The sequence below is a fragment of the Bos indicus x Bos taurus genome, chromosome 11 (assembly GCF_003369695.1).
Source record: "Bos indicus x Bos taurus breed Angus x Brahman F1 hybrid chromosome 11, Bos_hybrid_MaternalHap_v2.0, whole genome shotgun sequence".
NCBI lineage: Eukaryota > Metazoa > Chordata > Mammalia > Artiodactyla > Bovidae > Bos > Bos indicus x Bos taurus.
In genome coordinates this window covers 1,650,448-1,676,526 of record NC_040086.1, presented here as the reverse complement: position 1 = coordinate 1,676,526, position 26,079 = coordinate 1,650,448, and the positions used below count along the sequence as shown (strand labels likewise).

The 26,079-nt window shown below is 41.5% G+C and overlaps 1 protein-coding gene across 4 annotated transcripts in view; it reads right to left on the bottom strand.

Moving 5' to 3' along the window:
- The window catches only part of NPHP1 (nephrocystin 1), a 66,060-nt gene extending 40,563 nt beyond the window's left edge, over window positions 1-25,497 (bottom strand). Inside the window, exons 1-9 of one of the 4 annotated variants that reach the window (XM_027554535.1) lie at window positions 25,343-25,497; window positions 19,206-19,279; window positions 15,348-15,408; window positions 14,143-14,267; window positions 6,826-7,051; window positions 6,398-6,499; window positions 3,204-3,304; window positions 2,836-2,878; window positions 1,636-1,723 (exon numbers count right to left, since the gene is read on the bottom strand). In XM_027554535.1, the coding sequence (XP_027410336.1) occupies window positions 1,636-1,723; window positions 2,836-2,878; window positions 3,204-3,304; window positions 6,398-6,499; window positions 6,826-7,051; window positions 14,143-14,267; window positions 15,348-15,408; window positions 19,206-19,279; window positions 25,343-25,411 (889 nt within the window). In that variant the 5' untranslated portion in view covers window positions 25,412-25,497. Of the gene's footprint in view, window positions 1-1,635; window positions 1,724-2,835; window positions 2,879-3,203; window positions 3,305-6,397; window positions 6,500-6,825; window positions 7,052-14,142; window positions 14,268-15,347; window positions 15,409-19,205; window positions 19,280-25,332 lie in introns of all 4 variants that reach the window. The other 3 variants (XM_027554533.1, XM_027554534.1, XM_027554536.1) reach the window with 3 other exon arrangements.
- Window positions 25,498-26,079: the final 582 nt, after the last annotated feature.

Below are 26,079 nucleotides of genomic sequence, written 5' to 3'. Positions count from 1 at the left end.
AACAGAGATAAGAACAACAGGAGGAAACGAAAAGATGGAAGCACATAAGAGCTGATCTTAAGCAGCTTTAGGAAAGACCTTAAAGACTCTCAGGCTGGTAACATGCCCCCTGATGAAGATGACCCATTCAAATATTTTTGTAAAATGCAGAAAATATGTAACCATTTTTTGGACATTCTAGAAAAAGTGTATCATCATTAATTTTACTTCTTTACATAAAAGTATTTTAATGCTGTTTTTCCATAATTTAGTCATGAATACTTATTACAAAATCTATTCCGCAGAGAGTCCCTTAACAGCAAGGAGATCAAACCAGTCCATCCTAAAGGAAATCAACCCTGAATATTCATTGGAAGAACTGATGCTGAAGCTGAATCCCCAGTACATTGGCCAACTGACACGAAGAGCTGATTCACTGAAAAAGACCCTGATGCTGGGAAAGATTGAAGGCAAGAGGAGGGAGTGACAGAGGATGAGATGGTTGGATAGCATTACCCACCGACTCAATGGAAATAAATCTGAGCAAATTCCAGGAGATAGTGAAGGACAGGAGAGCCTTGGCATGCTGTAGTCCAGGGGGTTGCAAAGAGTCAGACATGACTTAGTAGCCAAACAACAACAACAAATCTGCTAGGAACTGGAAACACAAACATGAATCAGAGAAATACATCCCCTGCCCCCATGAGCTTACAGCCCAGTGGGCGAAAATAATTAAGAAAAATAAGGAGACAAAAGACTAAATAAAATAATTATAAGCTGACTTAGACCTATAAAGGGTGCTGACATGGACGAGAGCGGGAGAACCTACAAGGAAGGTGTCTCTGGGAAGGTGGCGTTTTATCCTGAGACAGAAGCATGAGAAGGAGGTGGGTGTTTAGGGGTTGCTGAGAAGAGCCTCCCAACAGAGGAGCCTCAAAGCAGTCCCTACATAGATAACAACTCAGAGAATCCAGGTGAGCCTCTCTCCAAAATCGCTGCTCTTTAAAATGAGCTAAGACTCCAAACTCCCGAAGTGGGGAGTCTGCATTCAATCCCTGGTCAGGGAACTAGACCCTGCATGCTGCTACTTGAACGTCTCACGTGTCGAAACGAAAAAGATCTTGCATGTTGTAATGAAGATCAAAGATCCTGTATGCTGCAACTAAGACATGGTACAGCCAAATAAATGAATAAATATTTAAAAATAAAATGAGCTTATGAACAAATGCTGCCAAGTACAGGGCAATCCAAGAACGAGTAAGAAAACAGAAACAGTGAGGAGAGGTAACTCTCGGGAAAGGTCCTGATGTGAAGAAAAGCAGAGAAAGGGAGGCTTCAGCTGGCGTGTGACGGGGCTGAGGGGGCTGGTGCTAGGACTACTATGAGGCAACCAGCCGGCGGGGCAGGGGACAGCAGCACAGCAAAGGGGTGGGCGCCGAGAGCCCTGCTCCCGAAATAAATGAAAGTGGGCTTGGCGTCTGGCAGGATCAGGGCTCCCTCCTCCTGTCACAGGCAAGACGAGGGGCAAGATGAGCGTCCAAGAGACGTGAGATCCAACATCTTTATCAACAACCTTCTCTGGCTGTGCCAGCAAAGTTAGATGTAAACCATGACGGCTTCACTGAAAGTCTGTGCTGGCTGATGGGCACCTGGTACCTTCCTCCAGGAGCTGGAAGAGCGTGGAAGGCCTGAACCCGGCAGGAATCGCTCCCATCGCGGTCAGCACGTCGACGGTGTTTATCTGCTGAAGAGAGTAAAACAAAATTAACTTCCTTGCTTTTGTTCAGGTTTTCTCACCTCTAGAATACTCTCTTTATCTCTATAGCAGCTACAACTCCCCAAACAAAAATACAAATGTCCAGACTTTAATGGAAGAATACAGCAGTTTAGCCCCCAATTATGAGAAGATGCTATCGCTGATACCTGGCCTTTCCCAAGGATGGCCTTTCCCAAGCCCCATGCAGCTCTCCAGGCACCGAGCTCTGCACTTTAGACCGGCTGCTTCTGCGTGGTCCCTGTCAAAACGGCCTGTCCTGCCCCACCAGGGAGTGTGCCATGTCACAGATGAGCTGACACCATGAACTGACGTGCACTGAAGACTGAATGGCTTTGCGTGTGTGTGTGTGTAACATACACAGACGTGCACGTGCACCCATGTCCATAAACAATAAATACAGTAAAAATCCCACAAAGGATGCATTTACTAAACGGTTAGTGGTGATTACTTACAGAAGGAGTGGAGTTTCATTTCATTATGTAACTTTTTAAATGATAGGATTATGGGTAGTTTCTTACTTTTTTGAGCTTTTTGGAATTTTTACATGTTACAAAACTAAAATTTAACAATTGTCTTTACCCAAATGACAGAAAATTCAAGCAGACTCAAAGTGAGACATTTCCAAGCCCTCAAATCTACTCTTCTGAACAGAAAAGACCTAATGGGAAATGTGACTCGGAGTACAGACTTACTAAACCAGAGGTACGTTTTAATGTCCTGTGCATTCCAGGCCCTGTACCCGCTTAAGACCCAATGCTTTCATTTAAAGTTGTTTTGAATCTGAACTCTAATCAGAACTATTAGGTAACAAAATGAGATGTTATTAATAAGATGAAGTGAAGTTATTAATAAGATGAAGTCGCTCGGTTGTGTCCAACTCTTTATCACCCTATGGACTGTAGCCCACCAGGCTCCTCCGTCCATGGGATTCTCCAGGCAAGAATACTGGAGTGGGTTGCCATGCCCTTCTCCAGAGGATCATCCCAACCCAGGGATAGAACACACGTCTCCTACATTGCAGGCAGATTACCACTGAGCCACAGGGAAGCCCCATTATTAATAAGACAGGAGATACCAACCTCTGAGATGGCCTTCCGTACAGCACTCCAGTGAGAATCGGTTCTAGGGAGACAGGGTAGCTAGGTGAGTGCACGGAAAGTTTATGCGTGTTCACTCAATCAGAGAACTTCATTAATCAAAGAACAGGGTACATCATTGTATCTTCTGACAATCTAACACTGCCTACATGAAACTAAGAATAATGTCACCTGCTAAAAGCAACCACAAAGGTAAAGCTGTGATGACCTTTAAGCAGATGGTGATGAGAAAAGCCCCCAGACCATAAGTTGTCTCCATTTCAAGAAATTCTTCCAGTATTTATAACAGTAAAGATGAACAAATACAACATTTCCTGAACCTACTTTTAGGTCCCCTCGCACCAATTTACCTTTGCTTGACTTCGGCTCCGTCCACTGTTCCATCCCCTACCTCTGTATCTTCTTCACTGTCTCCTTCACTGGATTCTTGACCTCCTTCTTTATTATAGGGCTGAAAAATAATATGAAGTGCCTTTTACCTAATGGGAAAATCAACCAATAAATGTACTTTCAGAAAGATGTGAGTGTAGGTAGGGGTTTAGTATATGACAGACATGTCAAAAATCAGTGGATAAAAGCTCAAATAACGATGTCATTATTCGAAAAAAGTACAAGGATAAAGGTAGAGAACAAGTTTAATCAGCCTGAGTGCCAGATGGAACTGACTCAAATGTAAAAAAAGAAGAAAAGATATAAATAAAAGAACTACGGAAGTGTTAGAAGAAAATAATCTTGAGATGGGGGAATCCTTTCCACTCATGATAGCAAAACCAAAACTCATAAATGGAACACGGACAGATTTAACTACCTAAAAGTAAATCTGGTTGAAAGTCAACAAAGACAATATCTGCCTCAAGTTTCCAAGGCTTAATATCCTTATTATTAAGAAAATACAAAAACTCTTCCATAGCAATACAATTTTCAAAAACCCCTTTGAAAAATGAATTAAAAAGGCAGTTTTCAAAGAATAAATAGAAATAGAAATAAATAAAGCAAATGAAATGACACTCAACCTCACTAGTAATATAATAAATGCAAGCAAAAAACAATAATGAGCCCCTTTTTTGGGGGGCATCACTTTGGCAAAAGACTGGTGCCAACCATCAGTGGCAAGTGTGCAGACAGACAAACATTCTCAGCTGCCGGGCACGGGAGTCCAAGTAAGAATAACTCTCCTAATTTGCAAAATGGCAAACTCGACCAAAATACCAAGGCTCGTGCCTTTCAGCAGCGATGAGCATCTAGGAATTTATTTAAGGGGAATAATGGGACAAGGTTATGTGCAAACTGATCACAACGCAGGTTCTTCTTTTCCAAGAGTCCCTGATTATAGCAATGAATCAAACTAAAAGGGGCTTCCCAGGTGGCTCAGTGGTAAAGAATCCTCCTGCCAATGCAGGGGAGACGTGGGTTCAATCCCTGGGTAGGCAAGATCCCCTGGAGAAGGAAATGGCAACCCACTCCAGTATCCTTGCCTGGGAAAGCCCACAGATGGGGAGCTTGATAGGCTACAGTCCATGGAGTTGCAACGATTCGGACATAATTGAACACGCACGCAACCTAAGAAAACTACATTTTCCAAGCCCTCCTCACAGCTAGGTGTTGTCAAGAAACTGAATGCTGGTCCAGGAGATATAATTGGAAGCTTTTTGTGTAACTTCCAGGAAACCTTCTTACAAGACTGCAGCTCTTGCCTTTCGACTTCTTCCTCACTTTTCTTCTCTCTCTGCTTGGAATTGTTAAAAGACATAGCTGCCAACCTAGAGATGACAACCCTAGGGAGAGCTGACGGCACCTAGAGATGACAACCCTAGGGAGAGCTGACAGCACCTAACCACAGAGTAAAATGTTGCTTTTGCTGTTGTTTAATCACTGTCATGTCAGAGTGTTTTGCTACGCTATGGACTGTAGCCCACCCAGCTCCTCTGTCCATGGGATTTTCCAGGTAAGAAAATCCCAGGGACAGAGTGAGTGGCCATTTCCTTCTCCAGGGAGTCTTCCCGACCCAGGGATCGAACCTGTGTCTCCTGCATTGGCAGGGGGATTCTTTACCACTAGGCCACCAGGGAAGCCCCAAGTAAAATATGAGGTAGGGCCTTGCCATGCTTTGACTGCCCATCTCCACACTTTCTCCACACACAAGAGAAATGTGCGTCTACCTTATTTGGGACACGATTTCGGAGATCTTTAGCTCGTAATGGAAGTTAACCCAAGCTCCCATGAATGTCACTTCTAGGTATGGATTGCTGCTGCTGCTTTGCTCAGTTGCGTCTAACTCTTTGCGACCTCATGAAGGAGCCTGCCAGGCTCCTCTGTCCAAGCAATTTTAAAATTGCTTTTTAAATTTTATTTACTGCTTGATTCATTGATTGACTGAATTTTGGCTGTGCTGTATCTTCATTGTGAGTGGGGGTTAATCTCTACTTGCAGTGTGTGGGCTCCTCACTGGTGGGTTCTCTCGTTGCAGAGTACAGACACTCAGTAAGTTCGGTTTTCAGGTTCATGAGTGTGGGTTAAGTAGTTGTGGTATACTTTACATATAAGTTATATATAACTTAAATATAAGTTGAGGCTTAGCTTGAACCTGCATCCCCTACATTGGTAGGCTGACTCTTAACCACTGGACCACCAGGGAAGTCCCCAAAGTGGGGCAGTCTTGCAGGACTGCGCCCTTATCTTGTGGGGTCTATGCTAAGTCCAGGAGTTAGTGCTAGAATTGAACTGCACTGTTGGACACCTGGTTGGCTTCAAAGAAACAGTGTGAAAAACAACATGTATTTGGTGTCAAAAAAAACCCTCACACAGCTAGTGTCAGAAGTGGTATGAGGAAAAACAAGATGTCTCAGCGTGGTTACTAGAAAATTTTAAATTACATTTGTGGTTTGCATTATACTTCTACTGAACAGCACTGATCTATATTTACTGGACAGCAAATGACCATGCCATATTATGAAATATGAAAGAACTGGGCAATCAACATGCTTATATACTATGTTCACATCTTAGTAAAGGATCATGTATTTGTGGAAGGTAAGACAAAGTTAACTGCAGTTTTCTTTCACAATAAAAAATAAATGTCTATTCATTTTTATGATCAACACGAACCCACAGAGCATCTTCACCGTGCGACGACATTCTAGAGCTCACCTGCATGAGAGCAGAACACTATAATCACTGTTTAGTCACTAAGTCGTGTCCGACTCTTGGTGACCCCATGGACTGTAGCCCGCCAGGCTCCTCTGTCCATGGGGTTTCCCAGGCAAGGACACTGGAGTGAGTTGCCATTTCCTTCTTTAAGGAATCTTCCCAACCCAAGGATCAAACCCATGTCTTCTGCATTGGCAGGCAGATTCTTTTACCACTGAGCCACCAGGGAAGCCCCAAATTTTTCTCATGCTCTAATCCTCTAAAATTGAAGCAAATTCTATATCTTAAGTCATTTACTAGCCAATTGATCAAAGAATACAACTTAGTGTTTTGTTATAAATGAAAAAAAAAAAAGTCTTAAAGGAGAAAAAGGAAAGAATAAACAAAAAAGACTAACCTCCAAGTAGGTTTTAGGAATAAGGCCTTCGTTTCCTTTGGCGTTCTTAGCCATCCACCAACCATCAGAGTTTTTTTTGATTATACAGAGAATTTCCCCTTTCTTAAGGCAAAATAAAAGTAAAAATGTTTTAATTAGAATTTACCCCTAAGCTCAGAATTATCAACATTAAAACTATTTGTATTTTCAAAACCAGAGGAACATCTACTCTTTTTTTTCTCCTTACCATTTTACTAGCAGGTAACTTTGATAACAGAATTTTACGACTACTGCTTGTAAATGGTAATTATCACCTATTTTATTTAAACAGACTGAGTCTTTAAAAAGTGAGTATCAGGACTCTGTAATCCAGATGTACAGGTAGCCTTCTTGCTCTGTTAGGTATGCAAATTTATCCTTAGGTTTGCTTCCGGTTTGTTTCTGCTTACTTTAAATGTCAGGTCTCCCACTTGCTGAGCCGTAAAATCTCCAAGAGCAATGTATTCTCCACTCGTGGCCTCTGGCTGAGATTCACCTTCCTGTTTCTCTTCCTCTTCCTCTTCTGTTTCTTCGTCCTCACCCCCACTTTCTTCACTTTCTTCTTCGTCGTCGTCTTCTTCCTCATCTTCTTCATCAGAGTTCTCCTCTTCCTCTCTTTCACCAAGTGCCCCAGTTCTGCAGAAAATAATTGATGAGGATCACTAGAAGTAACGCAGAAGAACAGATCAAGTATAACTTCTACATACAGCAGAACTGGCCCATATCTATAACAGGCAAATTAAAAAAATAAATAAAGGGCAAGTACAACTAACAGTTTTACCATCTAGCGAAGAATACGTGACCTGAGAGTAATGAAGGAGTTAAAATATCTGAGGAATGTATTGACATGGTGGAGCAAGTGCTGGTCTTGAGGCCAGGAGACTTGAATTTAAGTCCTGGATTCATCCATTCAGCAAATGCTGCTTGAGCGTTATTGCACAGTGGTTAGAGCATGGATTCTGAGATGAAGTTCTGGTTCTGTCTCCTCTTCGCTGATTGGTCTTAGGTACATTTCTTTTAGATTCTCCATTTCTCATTGGTGAAGTAGAGATAATAACAGAACCTGCTTCATAAGGTCCTCATGAAGACTAGAGGAGTTACAGACTTGCCAAGTGTTTACAACGGTGTCTGACCACAGCAAGTTCTCAACAAAAGTTGGCAGTGACGATACTCATGACGTCACCTGTCAGTTTCCATGTCAGACACAGTGGAAACAAAGGTAAATCAGACAATCCTCTGTCCTCCAGGAGAACAATGAGGCAATCTAGCAGATGGATACTTACAAGATAGTTCAACAGATACTGCAGTAGAGGTAAACACAGCGTGCTAAGGAAATACACAAGATGGGCACCCAACCAAGACTGCACGGGTGGAGATCAGGAAAGGCTCAGAATTAGGACTTGATGGATGAGCTGAAATTAATCAGGTAAAGGGCGGGGTGGGTAAAGAGGTAGGGAAAAGAGTGGAGGAAGAAGGCTGGAAAAGAGGGAACCTCAGGTAGCTCATGAATGGTAGGAAGAGGTCTGGGAGAAATGAGCAAGAGATGAGGTGGAAAAGAGATGAGCAAAATGCAGCCCATGTGAGCTTTATCTTGAAGGTGCTCCCTAAAAATGAAGGCAGGGAAGGGTGTGATCTGACCTGCTCTGAGAAAGATGATCACGCTCCATGGAGACTGAAAGAAAGGCTAAACACAAAGATGGTTATTAAAAGTGAGGTATGAAATAGTATAAACTAAGGAAGCCTGAAGCTCAGCTTCTCTGTGTATCCGTGCCAAATGGAATCCTGGAGACAGAGTTTTGGGCGAAGTAGAAAAGGACAGGGTTTCCCAGGTGGCACCAGTGGTAAAGAACCCACCCGCTTGCCAGTACAGGAGACATAGGAGACTTGGGTTCAATCCCTGGGTCAGGAAGATCCCTTGGAGGAGGGCATGGCAACCACTCCAGTATTCTTGCCTGGAGAATTCCATGGACAGAGAAGCCTGGTGGGATACAGTTCGTGGGGTCTCAAAGAGTCTGGACAAGACGGACACAATGGACAGGAGAGTGACTAACAATACTTTGAAGCAAATAGACAGTGCTAACCATAAAACTAGCCAAATGACTCTTTTTTATTATGCTAATACAGTAAATTTCAATTACTGATTTTTTCAATGTTAATCTAATCTTGCAGGGACTTGCCTGATGTTCCCAATGCAGGGTGCTGAGGTTTGATCCCAGTTGGGGGAACTATTAATAGATATCACATGCTGCACTAAGAGCACACCACAGGGAAGATCAGAGCTCCCTGAGTGCTGTAATAAGCCCCAACACAGCCAAATGAGTAAAAGTAAACACTGAATTAACCTTGCATTCTAGAATGAATCCCACTTAGTTGTGATGTGGGCTTCCCTGGTGGCTCAGAGGTTAAAGCGTCTGCCTGCAATGTGGGAGACCAGGGTTCAATCCCTGGGTCGGGAAGATCCCCTGGAGAAGGAAATGGCAACCCACTCCGGTATTCTTGCCTGGAGAATCCCATGGACAGAGGAGCCTGGTGGGCTACAGTCCACGGGGTCGCAGAGAGTTGGACACGCCTGAGTGACTTTTCTTTCACTTTTAGTCATGATGTATTGTCATTTTTATGTGCCCTGGGTTTTATTTGCTAACACTTTATATTGAGTTTGTGCATTTGTTCATATGGCTTTATATTTATAATATTTTTATCATGTCTTGATGTTGAGCTTCCCTGGTGGCTCAGATGGTAAAAAATCTGCCTGTGATGCGGGAGACCCAGATTCGATCCCCGGGTCAGGAAGATCTCCTGGAGAAAGGAATTGCTACCCACTCCAGTATTCTTGCCTAGGAAATCCCATGGACAGAGAAGCCTGACGGGCTACTGTCCAAGGGGTCACAAAGAGTTGGACACAACTGAGCAACTGACACTTTCACTTTTCATAATGCTCATAAAATGATTTGGAAATGTTTCTTTTTCTAGTCTCTGGAAAGATTTCATAATACTTGTGCTACGTCTTACTCAATCATTGCAGAAGTTTGTGTCAGTGAAACAATCTGAGGATTTATTCTGTGGAAAGGGTTTTAATTATACATTCAACTTCTTTAGTAGACATTTCGGTAGGATTATTAAGATTTTCTATTCATCTTCTGTCAATTTGAGTATATTTTATTTTTCAAGGAACTTATTTCATCTGTATTTTCAAATTTATCGGCATAAAGTTTTTCATAGCATCTTCACAGTATCTTTCAAATTTCTGTCGGCTCTGAGTGGTTAGTTTTCATCCTTGTTTTTTGCTAGTGTTTTCCCTCTTTCTCTTTTCTTGATCAGTCTTGCTAGGAATTTACTCATTTAATTACTTTTTCTAAAGAACTAACTTTTCACTTATTGATTTTATCTACTATATGTCAGTTTATTATCCAGTTTTCTCTCTTATTTTTAGTATTTCCTTATTTCTATTTTCCTTGGGTTTCATTTGCTGTTCTTTTTCTGGCTTCTTCAGTTGGAAACTTTAGTAGATGATTTTCAACTTTTCTTCTTTTCTAACTGTTGCACTGAGAGCCATGAATTCCCCTCTAAGCGCTGCTCTAGCGGCAGCCCACAACTGCATTTTGATTATCATTCAAAATATTTAGCTGTCCACTGTAATATTTTTTTTGATCTTTATGTTATATAGAAGTATGTGATTCTTTTTAAATTATCTATTTATTTGGCTGTACTGGGTCTTAGTTTAGGCACAGGGAGTACTTTGTCATGCTACACAGGACCTTTTGTTGAGGCACATGGGCTCTGGAGCTCAGTAGTTACATATGAAACCTTAGTTCCCTGACCAGGAATTAATCCCACATCCCCTGTGTTGCACGGCAGATTCTTAACCACTGAGCTACCAGGGAAGTCCCAGAAGTATGTGATTTAATTTGCAAACATTTGGAGATTTTTATTTATTTCTCTGTCATTTGAGTTTTTTTTTCTTTAACTGAGATATAATTGACATTCACCATTGTATTAGTTTTGGATTGTCATTGAGTTTTAATGTAATTCCAAGTCACCAAAATTGCTGCATGATTTCAATCCTTTGACATTTGTTGACAGTTGCTTTATGGTCCATTATGATTCATTTTGGTTAATGTTGTATATGCACTTGGAAGAGACATGTATTACCTAGTGGGATACAGTGTTCTACAAATACATTTTTAATTAGGGGGTTAAGGTTTGTGGATTATATTGTCAGCTTCCCTGTAGTGCTGGCAATTTTTGCTTTCTATGTTGTAAAGCAGCTATTAGGAACCTACACATTAAGGGTAATTTCTTCCTAGTGAATCGGTCCTTTTATTACTATAAAATGTCTTAATCTATTAAATTAGTTTTGACCTTAAAGTCTATTTCACCTGATATTACTGTACCTGCATCACCTTTGTTTTGGTTAGGGTAGACATGGAATATCTTTTTCCAATCTTTTACTTGCAACCCATTTATGCTATCTTAAATGGCCCCCAAACACAGTGCTGAAATGCTATGTAGTGGTCCCAAGCAGAAGAAAGCTGTGATGTGCCTAATGGAGAAAATTAGTGTGTTATTATTAGATTTCTTCAGGCATAAATTACAACGCTGTTGGCTGAGTTCAATATTAATGAATCAATAATACATATTAAATAAGGTATCTTTACACCGAAATACACAGAATACAAGGAGGTATATTACTCAGTTGACAAAAAACATTTTGTTCACTGCTTCATAGGAACCTAGCTTCTCCTAGAAGCTACAGGGCAGTATTCACTATTCAGGGTCTGCAGCAATTTTGTGGGGTATAACTACTGCAAATAATGAAAACTGACTGTATATTATCAATTCTCAAATTTACATTTTGCTTTACACAATCAAGTGTTTTTTAAAAAGACATTTAGAGAAGAAAAATAGTCTTTTCTGTTTACCCACATACCAGGGCTTTTCACTCCTTTTTGCCGATCCAAGTTTTCACATGGGATTATTTCCTTCTAGCCTGAAGAACTTTCTATAGCAAATTCCTCAGTTCTTGTCTGACAGATTTCCTCAGCTTTTGTTTGTCTGAAAATGTCTTCTTCCACTTTAATTTCTAAAAGATACTTTTGCTCTACACAGAATTCTGGGTTGACAGATTTTTTTTTCCTTTCAATTCTTTTATGATATCCCTGCATTATCCTCTGACCTGTATTTTTTCCTCACAAGATGTCAACTTTAATTTGAATTGTTTGCCTGTACATGTTTATTTCCCTGGCTGCTTTTATGATTTTCCATTATGTTTACTTTTCAGCAGTTTCACTGACACACCTATGTGTACTTTCTATATATTTATTGTTTGGGGTTGTCTGAGGTTCTTGGATCACTGAATCAATAATTTAAAAAAAATTCTCAACTAAAATTTTATTTACAGATTTCCTGTGCCCCATCCTCTCTCCCCGCCCCTTCTGGGACTTCAGCTGCACATGGGTTGCAGCTTTTGGCCATGTCCTTAACCATTCCTGTGTTCCGTTCTTCCCATTCTTTTTTCCTTTTTGTGCACGAGTTTGAGAGTTTTTCATTGCTCAGTGTTTGGGTTTGCTAATCTTTTCCTCTACTGTATCTAGCTATCTGTCAAACCACCAAGTTAAAAAAAAATTATATACTGTGTTTTTTAGGTTCAGAGTTTCCATGTTGGTCTGTATTAGTTTTCATTTCTCTCCTTAAGATCCTCTCTCATCAACCAATCTGCCTATCTCTCCAACATATTCCTTAACACACTGAACATAGTTCTTTGATAGTTCTGATGTGCTAATTTTCACATCTGGGTCACCTAGGTTTCCACTGATTATTTTTTCTCTTTATTATAAGACATTTTCTACCTTTTTGAAGCTATATATTGAATCAGAAAGCTCTCAGCCATTATTCTATCAGGTATTATATTTTACAGTTGTAGAATGTTCGTTTGATTATTTTCTACACTTGAATTCTCTTAAAATATTCTTTTTTTTCCCCCATTTCATCCATCTTTTCTTCTATTTTCTTTAACATATTAATCATATTGTTTAAAAATCCCAGTCAGATTACTCTACACTACCTAGTTCGGATCTGGGTCTGTTTTTATTGACTGTCACTGCTTAATTATCTATTATTTATTTTCCAGTACTTTTTTTGCATCTCTAGTTATTATTTTTAATAATTACTGCACATTGTGGACGATATATTTAGAGACTCTGAACTATGTTGTCATCCTTTAATGAGTAGTGAATTTTGTCCTGTTATCTTTTTCCTATTAAGGTCTGGTTTTAGGTTTTGTTGGGAAAGATTTCCTTCAGTTTTGTCTGTATTCCAAGATCACAGTTTTGAATATTAGGGTGTACTCTGTACTCCTTACTCCTACACATGGGTCTTACGTGCTCTCTAGCCAGATGCATGAAGCATTCACCAAGGTCTCTCTACTCTGCTGCTGCTAAGTCACTTCAGTCGTGTCCGACTCTGTGCGACCCCATACACGGCAGCCCACCAGGCTCCCCCGTCCCTGGGATTCTCCAGGCAAGAACACTAGCTGGGTATAAACCCCAACATTTTTCCAGGATTCTGTGACCTCCAGAATCTTTTAAGCTCTCAGTCTCCCAGCAGGTGCTTTCTGCCAGGCCTTCTGGATTCAAGCTCTGTGTAGCCCAGGAGCCCCCTCAGACTTCTGGAGTTGTCTCGCTGCAAGTCTTCTCCCTCTCCCTACATGTCCCAGGAGTCTCAGCAACTCCAGAACTTTTAAGACCTTTTCTTTGTTTATGTGGATCATTTTTAAAGTCTTTATTGAAACTGTTACAATACTGTTTATGTTTTATGTTTTGGGGTTTTTGCCCCAAGGCATGTGGGATCTCAGCTCCCTGCATTGGAAGGTAAAGTCTTAACCACTGGATCACAAGGTCCCAGCAACTCCAGAATTTGATCTCTGGAGCCCAGAGAGACTGCTGCTCCCTGTCTGGGATGTACCTTCCTGCATCACACACAGCCCATAAACTATCGCCAGGGAGAGGGTCTGGGTGAATACAGGAGTCACCTCTTATGTCTCCCTGTATTAAGGATATCAGCCCTGCTCAGCGGATGTTCAGTGAGTTCAGACAGCCATTTTGTACATTTTGTCCAGATTCCGCAGCATTTTTTTGGTAGGAAGGTTAAGTCCAATGCCAGCCACTTAGTCATTCTCAGTACTGGAAATCAATGGAAATTCTAGAAACCTTCTAATAATATATTCTTTAGTGTTTTTTCCCCCAGAATATAGTGTAAAAGTATGGGAACAGCATTTGAAGAGTCTAAATAGTTGACTTTTCCCTTTTTATCTCCCTATGAATTGAGTTTGTTTACACCGTCAAGTTTTCTTTCCAAATGCATGTTTCTGCTTCCATTTTTAAAAGAATATTTATAAAAGGAAGAAATAAGCAAATAGATAATTCAGATAATTCTGTTTTTACACATCAACCCTGACATTAAAGGCATGACCCTTACTTTCTAACGTCTGTTTATTGAGCTTTTCACATCTCTGTTTTGCTCCCCCAACTAGCTTATGAATTACCTGAGAGATTATGGCTTCTACTGCTTTACACCTCTCCTGGAAGTTCACACTTTCTTCTATATACAATAAGTAACTGTTGACAGATGATACTGTTACAGTTTTATCTATATGCAACTTAATAGAATAAAACATTTAAACTGTTGGTGATATAATATTTGAAAGGAAGAAAGAAAGGAAGGGAGCATACTCAGTGACATTTTCTCTGCTTATGGACACAGCAAGCTCCTGCAGTTGGTGGGTAAGCTTATCCAAAAGATTGTGCTCCTCTTCTTTCTTCTGATAATAATTGCCCACAGGTGCAGGTTCATCAGCCTATGAGAGAATATAAGTCTACTTCACTAAAAAAAAAAAAAAATTCCGTTTTTATTACATTTATTGTAATAGAAAAAAAAAACTCCAATAAGTGATATAAGACAAAGCAAATATCAATATGAGACTATGCCTACCTTAGATAAATAAGTTTAAAAGAAATGTAGATTATGCTGGAACGTGAATCAAATGGCATAATAAAGTTATGCCTCCAATTATTTTTGTGTTGTTTTGTTGCTAGGTATTGCAGACCCTCTACAGCCAGTAAGGGACAGTTCCAGACGGAGGACTGGCTTTGGAGTTAAAAGGACAGGTGCCAAGTCCAGGCTCAGTCGCCTCCTGGCAGTGAGACACTGGGAAAACTGCTTCACCTTTGCAAGCCCCAGTAGTTAGGTGTTCCAATTTAGGGTCGGTCAGTCTCCTGAATTACAGTTTCTCATCACTGGAGAAATTTGGAAGAGATGCTTAGAAACCACCTGTCTCCAATGCAGTAAAGGAGACTCACTCACAGGCAGGGCGACGACTCCTGAGCGGCTTCCACCCTAAGTGCTGTCTGAGTAAAGGAGACTCACACACCGGCAAGGCGACGACCTCTACACGCCTCCCACCCTACACGTTCTCTGAGTCTCTGGCCCTGAACACTTCGCTCAAGTTCAGGCTCATATTAAAAGAGGAGATCCTGATGGAATTGCCAAGAGAAATTTCTAGTTCCCCCCATTTCTGCAGTCACCGATCTCAGAACAGCTGCTGTGATTCAGGAAGCTTCTCTACCTCGTACCCTCTGGGCCAGATAATCTACTTCCCCACAGTGTGATTAAAATGAAAACAATTTTAAACTGTAAAACATAAAACTTACACAACACAATGATAAAAAGAGCTTCTTCCAAGTTCTTCTGAGTCCTCAGTGCTGGGTGAGTTCATCACAGCTGAACTTTTATCAGTATCTGGGGCCCTGGTTCACACTTCAACACTTATATGAACCCAGGAACCTACCCACTCTAGGGGTAGGAACTCCCACGTAATAAAATATTCAGGTAAAAACAGATATTAAAAAAAAATAATGTGATCAACTATAATACTTACTTTTTTTAATTTTTGAAGAGCATTTTTATTTTCATCTATTGCCTGTTTTAATTGGATACATCTAAATTTTCAAAAAGAAAGAAAAATGTTGATTTTTTAATTGTCATAACCAAAAAAGCTATTTTATAAAATCATATGTTCAGTCTTTAAGCAGGCAAGGAAATTTCTATTGTATGAATGATGTTTAAAAACTCATATGTAAGTGTCTTTCCACTCATTAGCTTGGGTGATCCTCACAGCAAGATCTAGGGTATGAGGTATGATAATCAAAACTCAGAAGACAAGTGACTCTGGGCTTCAGTCTCCTAATTCTAAAATAAGGAAAGCACTGGACTTTTAACTGCTTCCATAGCTCTAAAATTCCATAAACCCACGATTCAGCCCAGAAGACAATATGATACGCCTCATCAAAGAAAGAAGAGACAAAAACTATGTGATCATCTCAACAAATGCAGAAAAAGCATTTGATAAAATTCAACATCCATTCATTATAAAAGTTTACCAAAGCAGGTGTAGAGGGAACATATCTCAACATAATAAAAGCTACTTATGACAAACCCATAGCCAATATAATACTCAACGCTGAAAAGCTGAAAGCCATCCTGCTAAAATCTGGAACAAGACAAGGATGCCCACTCTCACCACTCCAACATAGTACTGGAAGTCCTAGTCATAGCAATCAGGTAATAAAAAGAAATAAAAGGTATTCAACTTGGAAGAGAAGAGTATGCAAATTACATGATACTATATATAGAAAACTCTAAAGACTCCACACAAAAACTATAACTGATAAATTCAGCAAGGTAGCAGGATACAAGATTCACAGGCAGAAATTGGTTGCATTTCTTTATCCTAAAAATGAAATATCAGAAAGTAAAAATAATAAATAATTCCTTTAAAAATTGCATCAAAAAATAAAATAAAATACTCTTTGTGTAATCTACAATACAAGTCAACATATCTATGATACAGAAACAGACTCACAGATATAGAAAACAGACTTGTGGTTGACAAGGGATGAGGGGAGGGAAGGACTGGGGGTTTGGGATCAGCAGAGGCAAACTATTATACATAGGATGGATGAACAATAAGGTTCTACTGTACAGCACAGAGAGCTGCAGTCAATGCCCGGTGGCAGACTGTAACAGAAAAGAATGTGAAAAAGAGTGTGTGTGTGTGTGTGTGTGTGTGTGTGTGACACTGAGTCACTTTGCTGTGAGAAGAAATGAACACAACAGTGTAAATCAACTATACTTCAATAAAATTAAAAAAATAAAATATTTAGGAATAAATGACTAAGGAGGTGAAAGACATATGCCAAGAACTATAAAACAATGATAAAGGAAACTAAAGATAATTCAGAGAAATGGGAAGATGATCCATGTTCTTGGAGTGTGTGCACGCTTGGCTGCTCAGTTATGCCCAACTCTTTGCAACCCCATGGACTGTAGCCTGCCAGGACCCATGAGATTTTTTCAGCAAAAACACCAGAGTGGGTTGCCATTTCTTCTTCCAGGGGACCTTCCTGACCCAAGGATGGAATCTGCGTCTCCTGTGACTCCTGCACTGGCAGGTGGATTCTTTACCACTGAGCCACCTGGAAATTCCAGGTTCTTGAATTGGAAGGATTATTATTATTAAAATGGCCATACTATCCAAAGCAATCTACAGATTTCATGTAATCCCTATCAAATTACCCATGGTATTTTTCACAGAACTAGAACCAATAATCTTAAAATTTATACAGAACCACAATTGCCAAAGCAACCCTGAGGAAAAAGAACAAAGATAGAGGCATAGCCCTCCCAGATTTCAGACAATAGTACAAAACTACAATAATCAAAACAGCATGGTACTGGCACAAAGACAGAGATCAATGCAACAGAATAGAGAACCGAGACATAAACCCACACACCTGAAGTCAAGTAACCTTTGACAAAGAAGGCAAGAATATACAATGAAGAAAAGACAGTCTCTTCAGCAAGTGGTGCTGGGAAAGCTGGACAGCACATGTAAATCAATGAAGTTGAAACTCACCCTCACACCAAACACAGACATAAACTCAAAATGGCTTAAAGACTTAAATATGACACGACACCATAAAACTCCTAGAAAAGAATACAGGCAAAACATTCTCTGACATAAACCATACCAATGTTTTCTTAGGTCAGTCTAATAACACCAAGGCAATAGAAAATAAAAGCAAAAATAAACAAATGGAACCCAATCAAACTTATAAGCTTTTGCACAGCAAAGGAAACCATAAACAAAATGAAAAGATAACATATGAACTGGGAGAAAATATTTGCAAACAATGCGACCAAAAGGGCTTAATTTCCAAAATATACACACAGCTCACACAGCTCAACAACAACAACTGCAACAAAACCACAACCACTCAGTCAAAAACTGGGCAGAAGACATAAGCAGACATTCCTCCAAAAACGACACTCAGATCCCCCGCAGGCACGTGAAAAGATGCTCAACATGGCTAATTACTAGAGAAATGCAAATCAAAAATACAATGAGGTATCACCTCACACGGGTCGGAATGGGCATCATCAAAAAGTCTGTAAGAAAACAAACGCGGGAGAGGGTGTGGGGCAAAGGCGGAGCCTCCGACACTGTTGGTAGGAATATACATTGGTGAAGCCACGGAGAAAAACAGTATGGAGGTTCCTCAAAAAAACTAAAATTAGAGCTGGCCTATTGATCCAGCAATCCTACTCCTGGGTATGCATCTGAAGAGAACTCGAACTCGGAAAGATACACCGCATGCTCACAGCGGCACTGTCTGCAACAGCCAAGACGTGGACACAACCTAAACATCCATTAAAAGGTGACTGGATACAGCAGGTGCGGCACACGCGTGTTAATATAACGAAATACGACTCAGCCGCTCAAAAGAATAAAAGAAGGCCATTTGCAGCAACATGTACGGCCCTGGATTATCACAGTAACTGAGGTAAGTCAGAAAGAGAAAGACAAACACTGCCTGATGTGGTATCACTTACGGGTAAAATCTAAAATATGACACAAATAAACCTCTCTAGGAAACAGAGGCAGAATCACAAACGAAGACAGCAGACTGGCGGCTGCCAAGAGCGGGGAGGGGAGGAGAGGGCGGACTGGGAGTTTGGGATTAGCAGATGAAAGCTATTAGATAGCAGATGGATAAACAACAAGGTCCTATGGTGCAGCACAGGGAACTCTATCCAATATCCTGTGATAAACTATAACGGAAAAGAGTTGAAAAGAATATATATATATTTATAACTGAATCACTTTGCCTTACGCCAGAAACTAACACATCATATTAATGAATCAACTGTACTTCAATAAATAAATAAATTATGCATTTCTTGTTGGCTTTAAAACATTTTTATTGCCTTCCCACTTTGATGTTTTATAGTTGAGTAATATTAGACATATTAATTAATCACTGTAAACCTTAATTTTCTCATCTATATTAATGAGTAGCTCACTAACTTTCAGCAACTTTCAGATGTTATTATGAAAGTTAATTAAGAAAAAATTTTTATAACGCGGACCACACTGTCTGGTATGTACAAAAGTACAAAATAAATGTAAGATACTTCTTTTTAACATTTGTCATCCTCTATTTAACCTTATTCCAACATTTAGGCTTGGTTGACATAGAAAACTGTAAGAAATATTTCAAAATACTTTTGGAAAATTTCATTCATTTTTACCTCAATATTATTTCCTATTATTACTGTCTTTTCAGAAATTGTATTAATTTAAAAAATATAGTGCCTCAATTTCTATGCTATAAATACTGCTCATTGAAATCTAAGTACAGCCTCTACAAAGCTTACATAACTTAGTATACTTTACCTTTGGTACATATCTCTCCTTTTACTTGCTTCTAGAGCTCCTTTCAGTCGACTCTCAAAAAGCAACCCATCGACCTACAATAAATGGAGACTGTCTAAAATATCACGTTGTTAAATACCATATAACCTTCAGTTCAGTTCAGTTCAGTCGCTCAGTCGTGTCCGACTCTTTGCGACCCCATGAATCGCAGCACGCCAGGCCTCCCTGTCCATCACCAACTCCCGGAGTTCACTCAGACTCACAGCCATCGAGTCAGTGATGCCATCCAGCCATCTCATCCTCTGTCGTCCCCTTCTCCTCCTGCCCCCAATCCCTCCCAGCATCAGAGTCTTTTCCAATGAGTCAACTCTTTGCATGAGGTGGCCAAAGTACTGGAGTTTCAGCTTTAGCATCATTCCTTCCAAAGAAATCCCAGGGCTGATCGCCTTCAGAATGGACTGGTTGGATCTCCTTGCAGTCCAAGGGACTCTCAAGAGTCTTCTGCAACACCACAGTTCAAAAGCATCAATTCTTCAGCGCTCAGCCTTCTTCACAGTCCAACTCTCACATCCATAAATGACCACAGGAAAAACCATAGCATTTACTAGACGGACGTTTGTTGGCAAAGTAATGTCTCTGCTTTTGAATATGCTATCTAGGTTGGTCATAACTTTCCTTCCAAGGAGTAAGCGTCTTTTAATTTCATGGCTGCAGTCACCATCTGCAGTGATTTTGGAGCCCAGAAAAATAAAGTCTGACACTGTTTCCACTGTTTCCCCATCTATTTCCCATGAAGTGGTGGGACCGGATGCCATGATCTTTGTTTTCTGAATGTCGAGCTTTAAGCCAACTTTTTCACTCTCCACTTTCACTTCCATCAAGAGGCTTTTTAGTTCCTCTTCGCATATAACCTTAGGACATAAAATTTTAATTTTTCCCCAAATATTTTATAATGAACACTTTGAAACACACAGTAAAGCTGAAAGAATCGTACAGTGAACATCCATACACCCACCACCTGGATTCGACCATTAGTATTTTACTATACTTTTTTGATCCATCTATTCATCAACCCATCTAATTTTTTACATATTACAAAGAAAATTACAATCATCAGTATGTTTTCCCTTAAACAATACATCATGGGTATCACTAACTAGACTTCAGTATTTGGTGTGAATTTTACGTACAATGAAATACACATTTCATCTTAAGACTGTATTTGCTAAGTTCTGGCAAGTGACATGTAATCCAAACCCCTACCAACCTACAGAAAATTACTATTACTCCAGAAAGTTCCCAGAATGTACTCTTTTGTGTGATCATTTCGTGTTTCTGAGATACTTCCATATCAGAAGTATACTTTCATATACACTGCTGTGTGTATCGTCAGTTTATTCTTTCTTATTGCTGAGTAATACTCCCTGTATGAATAAACCACAAGTTTTTTTCTTTCTTATCCTCATTCTTATATCTTATACTGTGACTTAGCAATTTCCATATACTACCTGTAACTTTCCCAACATACCCACAAAAGAGGCACATACATCTTTTGGGTTCTATAGATGTGGAAAAGATAAAGTGATTGACAAAAATAAAAATTCTCTACTCTTGCCATTCTGCATCTGTTATTTACACCATTTACATACATGGTGACAGTCAGTCATCACAGGCATAACCCAGACAGGTCCTTCGTAACTTGTCCCATGGACAACAGGGTGGAAGTCTGTGCCATTTTTTGCTTCACGTGTCCTCTGTGGAGGCTTCCCTGGTGGCTCAGACAGTAAAGAATCTGCCTGCCAATGTAGGAGACGTGGGTTCAATCCCTGGGTTGGGAAGATCCTCTGGAGAAGGAAATGGCAAAACACTCTAGTATTCTTGCCTGGAGAATTCCATGGACAGAGGAGCCTGGTGGGCTACAGTCCATGGGATCCCGAAAAGTCAGACACAACTGAGCATGAGCAGCAGCACATCCTTTATGGGGCCAGGGAAGAAGGACCCCACAATATCACAGAGCCCTTCCCAGACACACAGGGTATCAAAAGGCTCAGGAGCCAACTGGGTTCCAGCTTCAATAACCCTGGTGATTGTTTTGTTTCATCTTTGTATCAGTAACAATTGTTGTGGCTTCCTTCTACAACTTTTCCTGGTTCTGTTAATATCCCACTAAATTTAAAATTCAATACAATACAAAGCATCTGGCCAAAGCTCAGCTTAAGTCAGTGTCTCATCAGCTTTTATTTTTATTTCCACCAGAAGAGTATTCTATTTTGTTGTACCACTATAATTCCAATAGAGTTCCTTAAGAAATATTTATCCACCCAATCTTTTGCACTTTTTAAATGAAAATCCAAAACTGGATAAAATATGAGCATTCAGTACATCCTTTGCTGCTGCTGCTGCTAAGTCGCTTCAGTTGTGTCCAACTCTGTGCGACCCCATAGACGGCAGCCCACCCCGCTCCCCCGTCCCTGGGATTCTCAAGCCAAGAACACTGGAGTGGGTTGCCATTTCCTTCTCCAATGCATGAAAGTCAAAAGTGAAAGTGAAGTCGCTCAGTCGTGTCTGACCCACAGCGACCCCATGGACTGCAGCCTACCAGGCTCCTCCCTCCATGGGATTTTCCAGGCAAGAGTACTGGAGTGGGGTGCCACTGCCTTCTCCGTCTTTTGTCTGCTAAAGATTATAAAATCATTTTATTTAGTGGAAATAATACTTGGTAATATTAACAGATCAGTTCAGTCACTCAGTCATGTCTGACTCTTTGCGATCCCATGAACTGCAGCACGCCAGGCCTCCCTGTCCATCACCAACTCCCGGAGTCCACCCAAACCTATGTCCATCGAGTCGATGATGCCATCCAACCGTATTATCCTCTGTCATCCCCTTCTCCTCCTGCTCTCAATCTTTCCCAGCATCAGGGTCTTTTAAATGACTCAGCTCTTCGCATCAGGTGGCCAAAGTATTGGAGTTTCAGCTTCAACATCAGTCCTTCCAATGAACACCCAGGACTGATCTCCTTTAGGATGGACTGGTTGGATCTCCTTGCAGTCCAAGGGACTCTCAAGAGTCTTCTCCAACACCACAGTTCAAAAGCATCAATTCTTCTGCGATCAGCCTTCTTCACAGTCCAACTCTCACATCCATACATGACCACTGGAAAAACCATAGCCTTGATTAGATGGACCTTTGTTGGCAAAGTAATGTCTATGCTTTTTAATATGCTGTCTAGGTTGGTCAGTGTTCTTGCCTGGAGAATCCCAGGGACGGGGGAGCCTGATGGGCTGCCGTCTATGGGGTCGCACAGAGTCGGACACGACTGAATCGACTTAGCAGCAGCAGCAGCAGGTTGGTCATAACTTTCCTTCCAAGGAGTAGGCGTCTTTTAATTTCATGGCTTGCAGTCACCATCTGCAGTGATTTTGGAGCCCAGAAAAATAAAGTCAGCCACTGTTTCCACTGTTTTCCCATCTATCTGCCATCAAGTGATGGGACCAGATGCCATGATCTTAGTTTTCTGAATGTTGAGCTTTAAGCCAACTTTTTCGCTCTCCTCTTTCACTTTCATCAAGAGGCTCTTTAGTTCTTCACTGTCTGCCATAAGGGTGGTGTCATCTGCATATCTGAGATTATGGATATTTCTCCCAGAAATCTTGATTCCAGCTTGTGCTTCCTCCTGGAAATGCAATTACACAGCCTAGGAGCATAAATATCTTCTACATCTTGTCAAGGTGCTTTCCAGAAATGCTGTGCCTTATACCCTGGGGCAGTAAAAGTGCCTGTTTCATCACAGCCTCCCCAGTACTGAGCATCAAGATTTTTTAAGTGTTTGTGGTATCTTATTTCCTTTGCAATTGCTTATCTTAGAAGTCAACTTTTCTCATGTTTATGTGACCAGTATTTCTTCTTCAGTTCATGTCCTTTGCTCATTTGTCAGGTCTTAATATTTTTCTTCTGTGTATTCCTGCCACCTCTTCTTAATATCTTCTGCTTCTGTTAGGTCCATACTATTTCTGTCCTTTATTGAGCCCATCTTTGCATGAAATGTTCCCTTGGTATCTCTAATTTTCTTGAAGAGATCTCTAGTCATTCCCATTCTGTTGTTTTCCTCTATTTCTTTGCATTGATCACTGAGGAAGGCTTTGATCTTCACGACCAAGATAATCACGATGGTGTGATCACTTACCTAGAGCCAGACATCCTGGAATGTGAAGTCAAGTGGGCCTTAGAAAGCGTCACTACAAACAAAGCTAGTGGAGGTGATGGAATTCCAATTGAGCTATTTCAAATCCTGGAAGATGATGCTGTGAAGGGCTGTACTCAATATGCCAGCAAATTTGGAAAACTCAGCAGTGGCCACAGGACTGGAAAAGGTCAGTTTTCATTCCAATCCCAAAGAAAGGCAATGCCAAAGAATGCTCAAACTACCGCACAACTGCACTCATCTCACACGCTAGTAAAGTAATGCTCAAAATTCTCCAAGCCAGGCTTCAGCAATATGTGAACCGTGAACTTCCAGATGTTCAAGCTGGTTTTAGAAAAGGCAGAGGAACCAGAGATCAAATTGCCAACATCTGCTGGATCATGGAAAAAGCAAGAGAGTTCCAGAAAAACATCTATTTCTGCTTTATTGACTATGCCAAAGCCTTTGACTGTGTGGATCACAACAAACTGTGGAAAATTCTGAAAGAGATGGGAATACCAGACACTTGACCTGCCTCTTGAGAAACCTATATTCAGGTCAGGAAGCAACAGTTAGAACTGGACATGGAACAACAGACTGGTTCCAAATAGGAAAAGGAGTACATCAAGGCTGTATATTGTCACCCTGCTTATTTAACTTATATGCAGAGTACATCATGAGAAATGCTGGGCTGGAAGAAGCACAAGCTTGAATCAAGATTGCCAGGAGAAATATCAATAACCTCAGGTATGCAGATGACACCACCCTTATGGCAGAAAGTGAAGAGGAACTAAAAAGCCTCCTGATGAAAGTGAAAGACGAGAGTGAAAAAGTTGGCTTAAAACTCAACATTCAGAAACGAAGATCATGGCATCTGGTCCCATCACTTCATGGGAAATAGATGGGGAAACAGTGGAAACAGTGTCAGGCTTTCTTTTGGGGGGCTCCAAAATCACTGCAGATGGTGATTGCAGCCATGAAATTAAAAGACGCTTACTCCTTGGAAGGAAAGTTATGACCAACCTAGATAGCATATTCAAAAGCAGAGACACTACTTTGCCAACAAAGGTCCGTCTAGTCAAGGCTATGGTTTTTCCAGTGGTCATGTATGGATGTGAGAGTTGGTCTATGAAGAAAGCTGAGCGCCGAAGAATTGATGCTTTTGAACTGTGGTGTTGCAGAAGACTCTTGAGAGTCCCTCGGACTGCAAGGAGATCCAACCAGTCCATTCTGAAGGTGATCAGCCCTGGGATTTCTTTGGAAGGAATAATGCTAAAGCTGAAACTCCAGTACTTTGGCCACCTCATGCGAAGAGCTGACTCATTGGAAAAGACTCTGATGTTGGGAGGGATTGGGGTCAAGAGGAGAAGGGGACGACAGAGGATGAGATGGCTGGATTGCATCACTGACTCGATGGCCGTGAGTCTGAGTGAACTCCCGGAGTTGGTGATGGACAGGGAGGCCTGGCGTGCTGCGATTCATGGGGTCGCAAAGAGTCGGGCACAACTGAGCGACTGAACTGAACTGAATTATTTTTCTTATATATTATTCCTTGATGCATATTTGGCTTGGCTTCATGGGAAGTAAAAACACTCAAGAGCCTCCACTGAATGAGAGATAAAGGAAAGGAAGCATGGAGAATGGAGGAAAGTGATGTTGAATGCAGAGATGGTTGGAATGTTATTATTCGTTTAGATTTGGAGGTGAGATAGGATAGAAGAGTTGTTAGGTTGCAGATGGAGCTGTTAGGTGGGGTGGAGGGAGAGGAGGACAGCACTTAGTCGAGCACCCCATTTTCTAGCCTCCCCGGGGTTGGTTTGGGAGCGTGAGGGGGTAGAATCAGGGTTTGGTCCCGGGACGTTGCGGGTGGGGGCGGTTACAACTTGGAAAGGTTGCGTTGGGGTTGACTCTCAGAGTTAGGGTGCGCCCCAGAGCTCGCCCTCCGCCAGAGCCCAGGTATCTCACCAGACGGTACCTGTTGCTTCAGCTCCTGATTGCGGCGCTGCAAGGACTGGAGTGGGTCGCGCTGCCGCCTCGCCAGCATCTCCGTCGCCTAGGCGCGAAGAGTACACCGGTCGCCAGGGAAACCATGGCGGCTGCACCGGGACGTGACGCCATCACTACGCGTCCGCCTCGGCGCCCTGCAGCCCGCTGGGAAGCTGATTCTGGAAGAGTGTGGCGTTGGTCCTCTGTTGAAGCGGCTCCTTCAACCCGCAGGGCCGGAGCTCGCTGCTCAGGTTCACTGCCCAGCAAGTCACTTTTTCATAGCCCGTCCCAAAGGATTGGGGTGGAGGTGCGGGAGAATGTGCCGCTGCGTCCGAAACTACAAGTCCCATAATACTCAGTATTACCACATTCCTGCAGGGTTGCTCGGAGTCCCCAGTGGCTCAGCGGTAAAGAACACGCCAGCAATGCGGAAGCCAGCAGGGTGGGGAAGATCTCCTGGACGAGGGTACGGCAACCCACTCCAGTATTCTTTCCTAGAGAATCCCATGGAGGAGCCTGGCGGGCTACAGTCCATAGGATCGGAAAGAGTCGGACACGACTGAAGCGACTGAGCCTGCACGCACCAGTTTTGCTAAACTAATCTTGTGTTAGTCGCTTAGTCAGTCGCGTCGGACTCTTGCGATCCCATGGCTCCTCTGTCCATGGAATTCTCTAAGCAAGAATACTGGAGTGAGTTGCCATTCCCTTCTCCAGATCTTACCCACC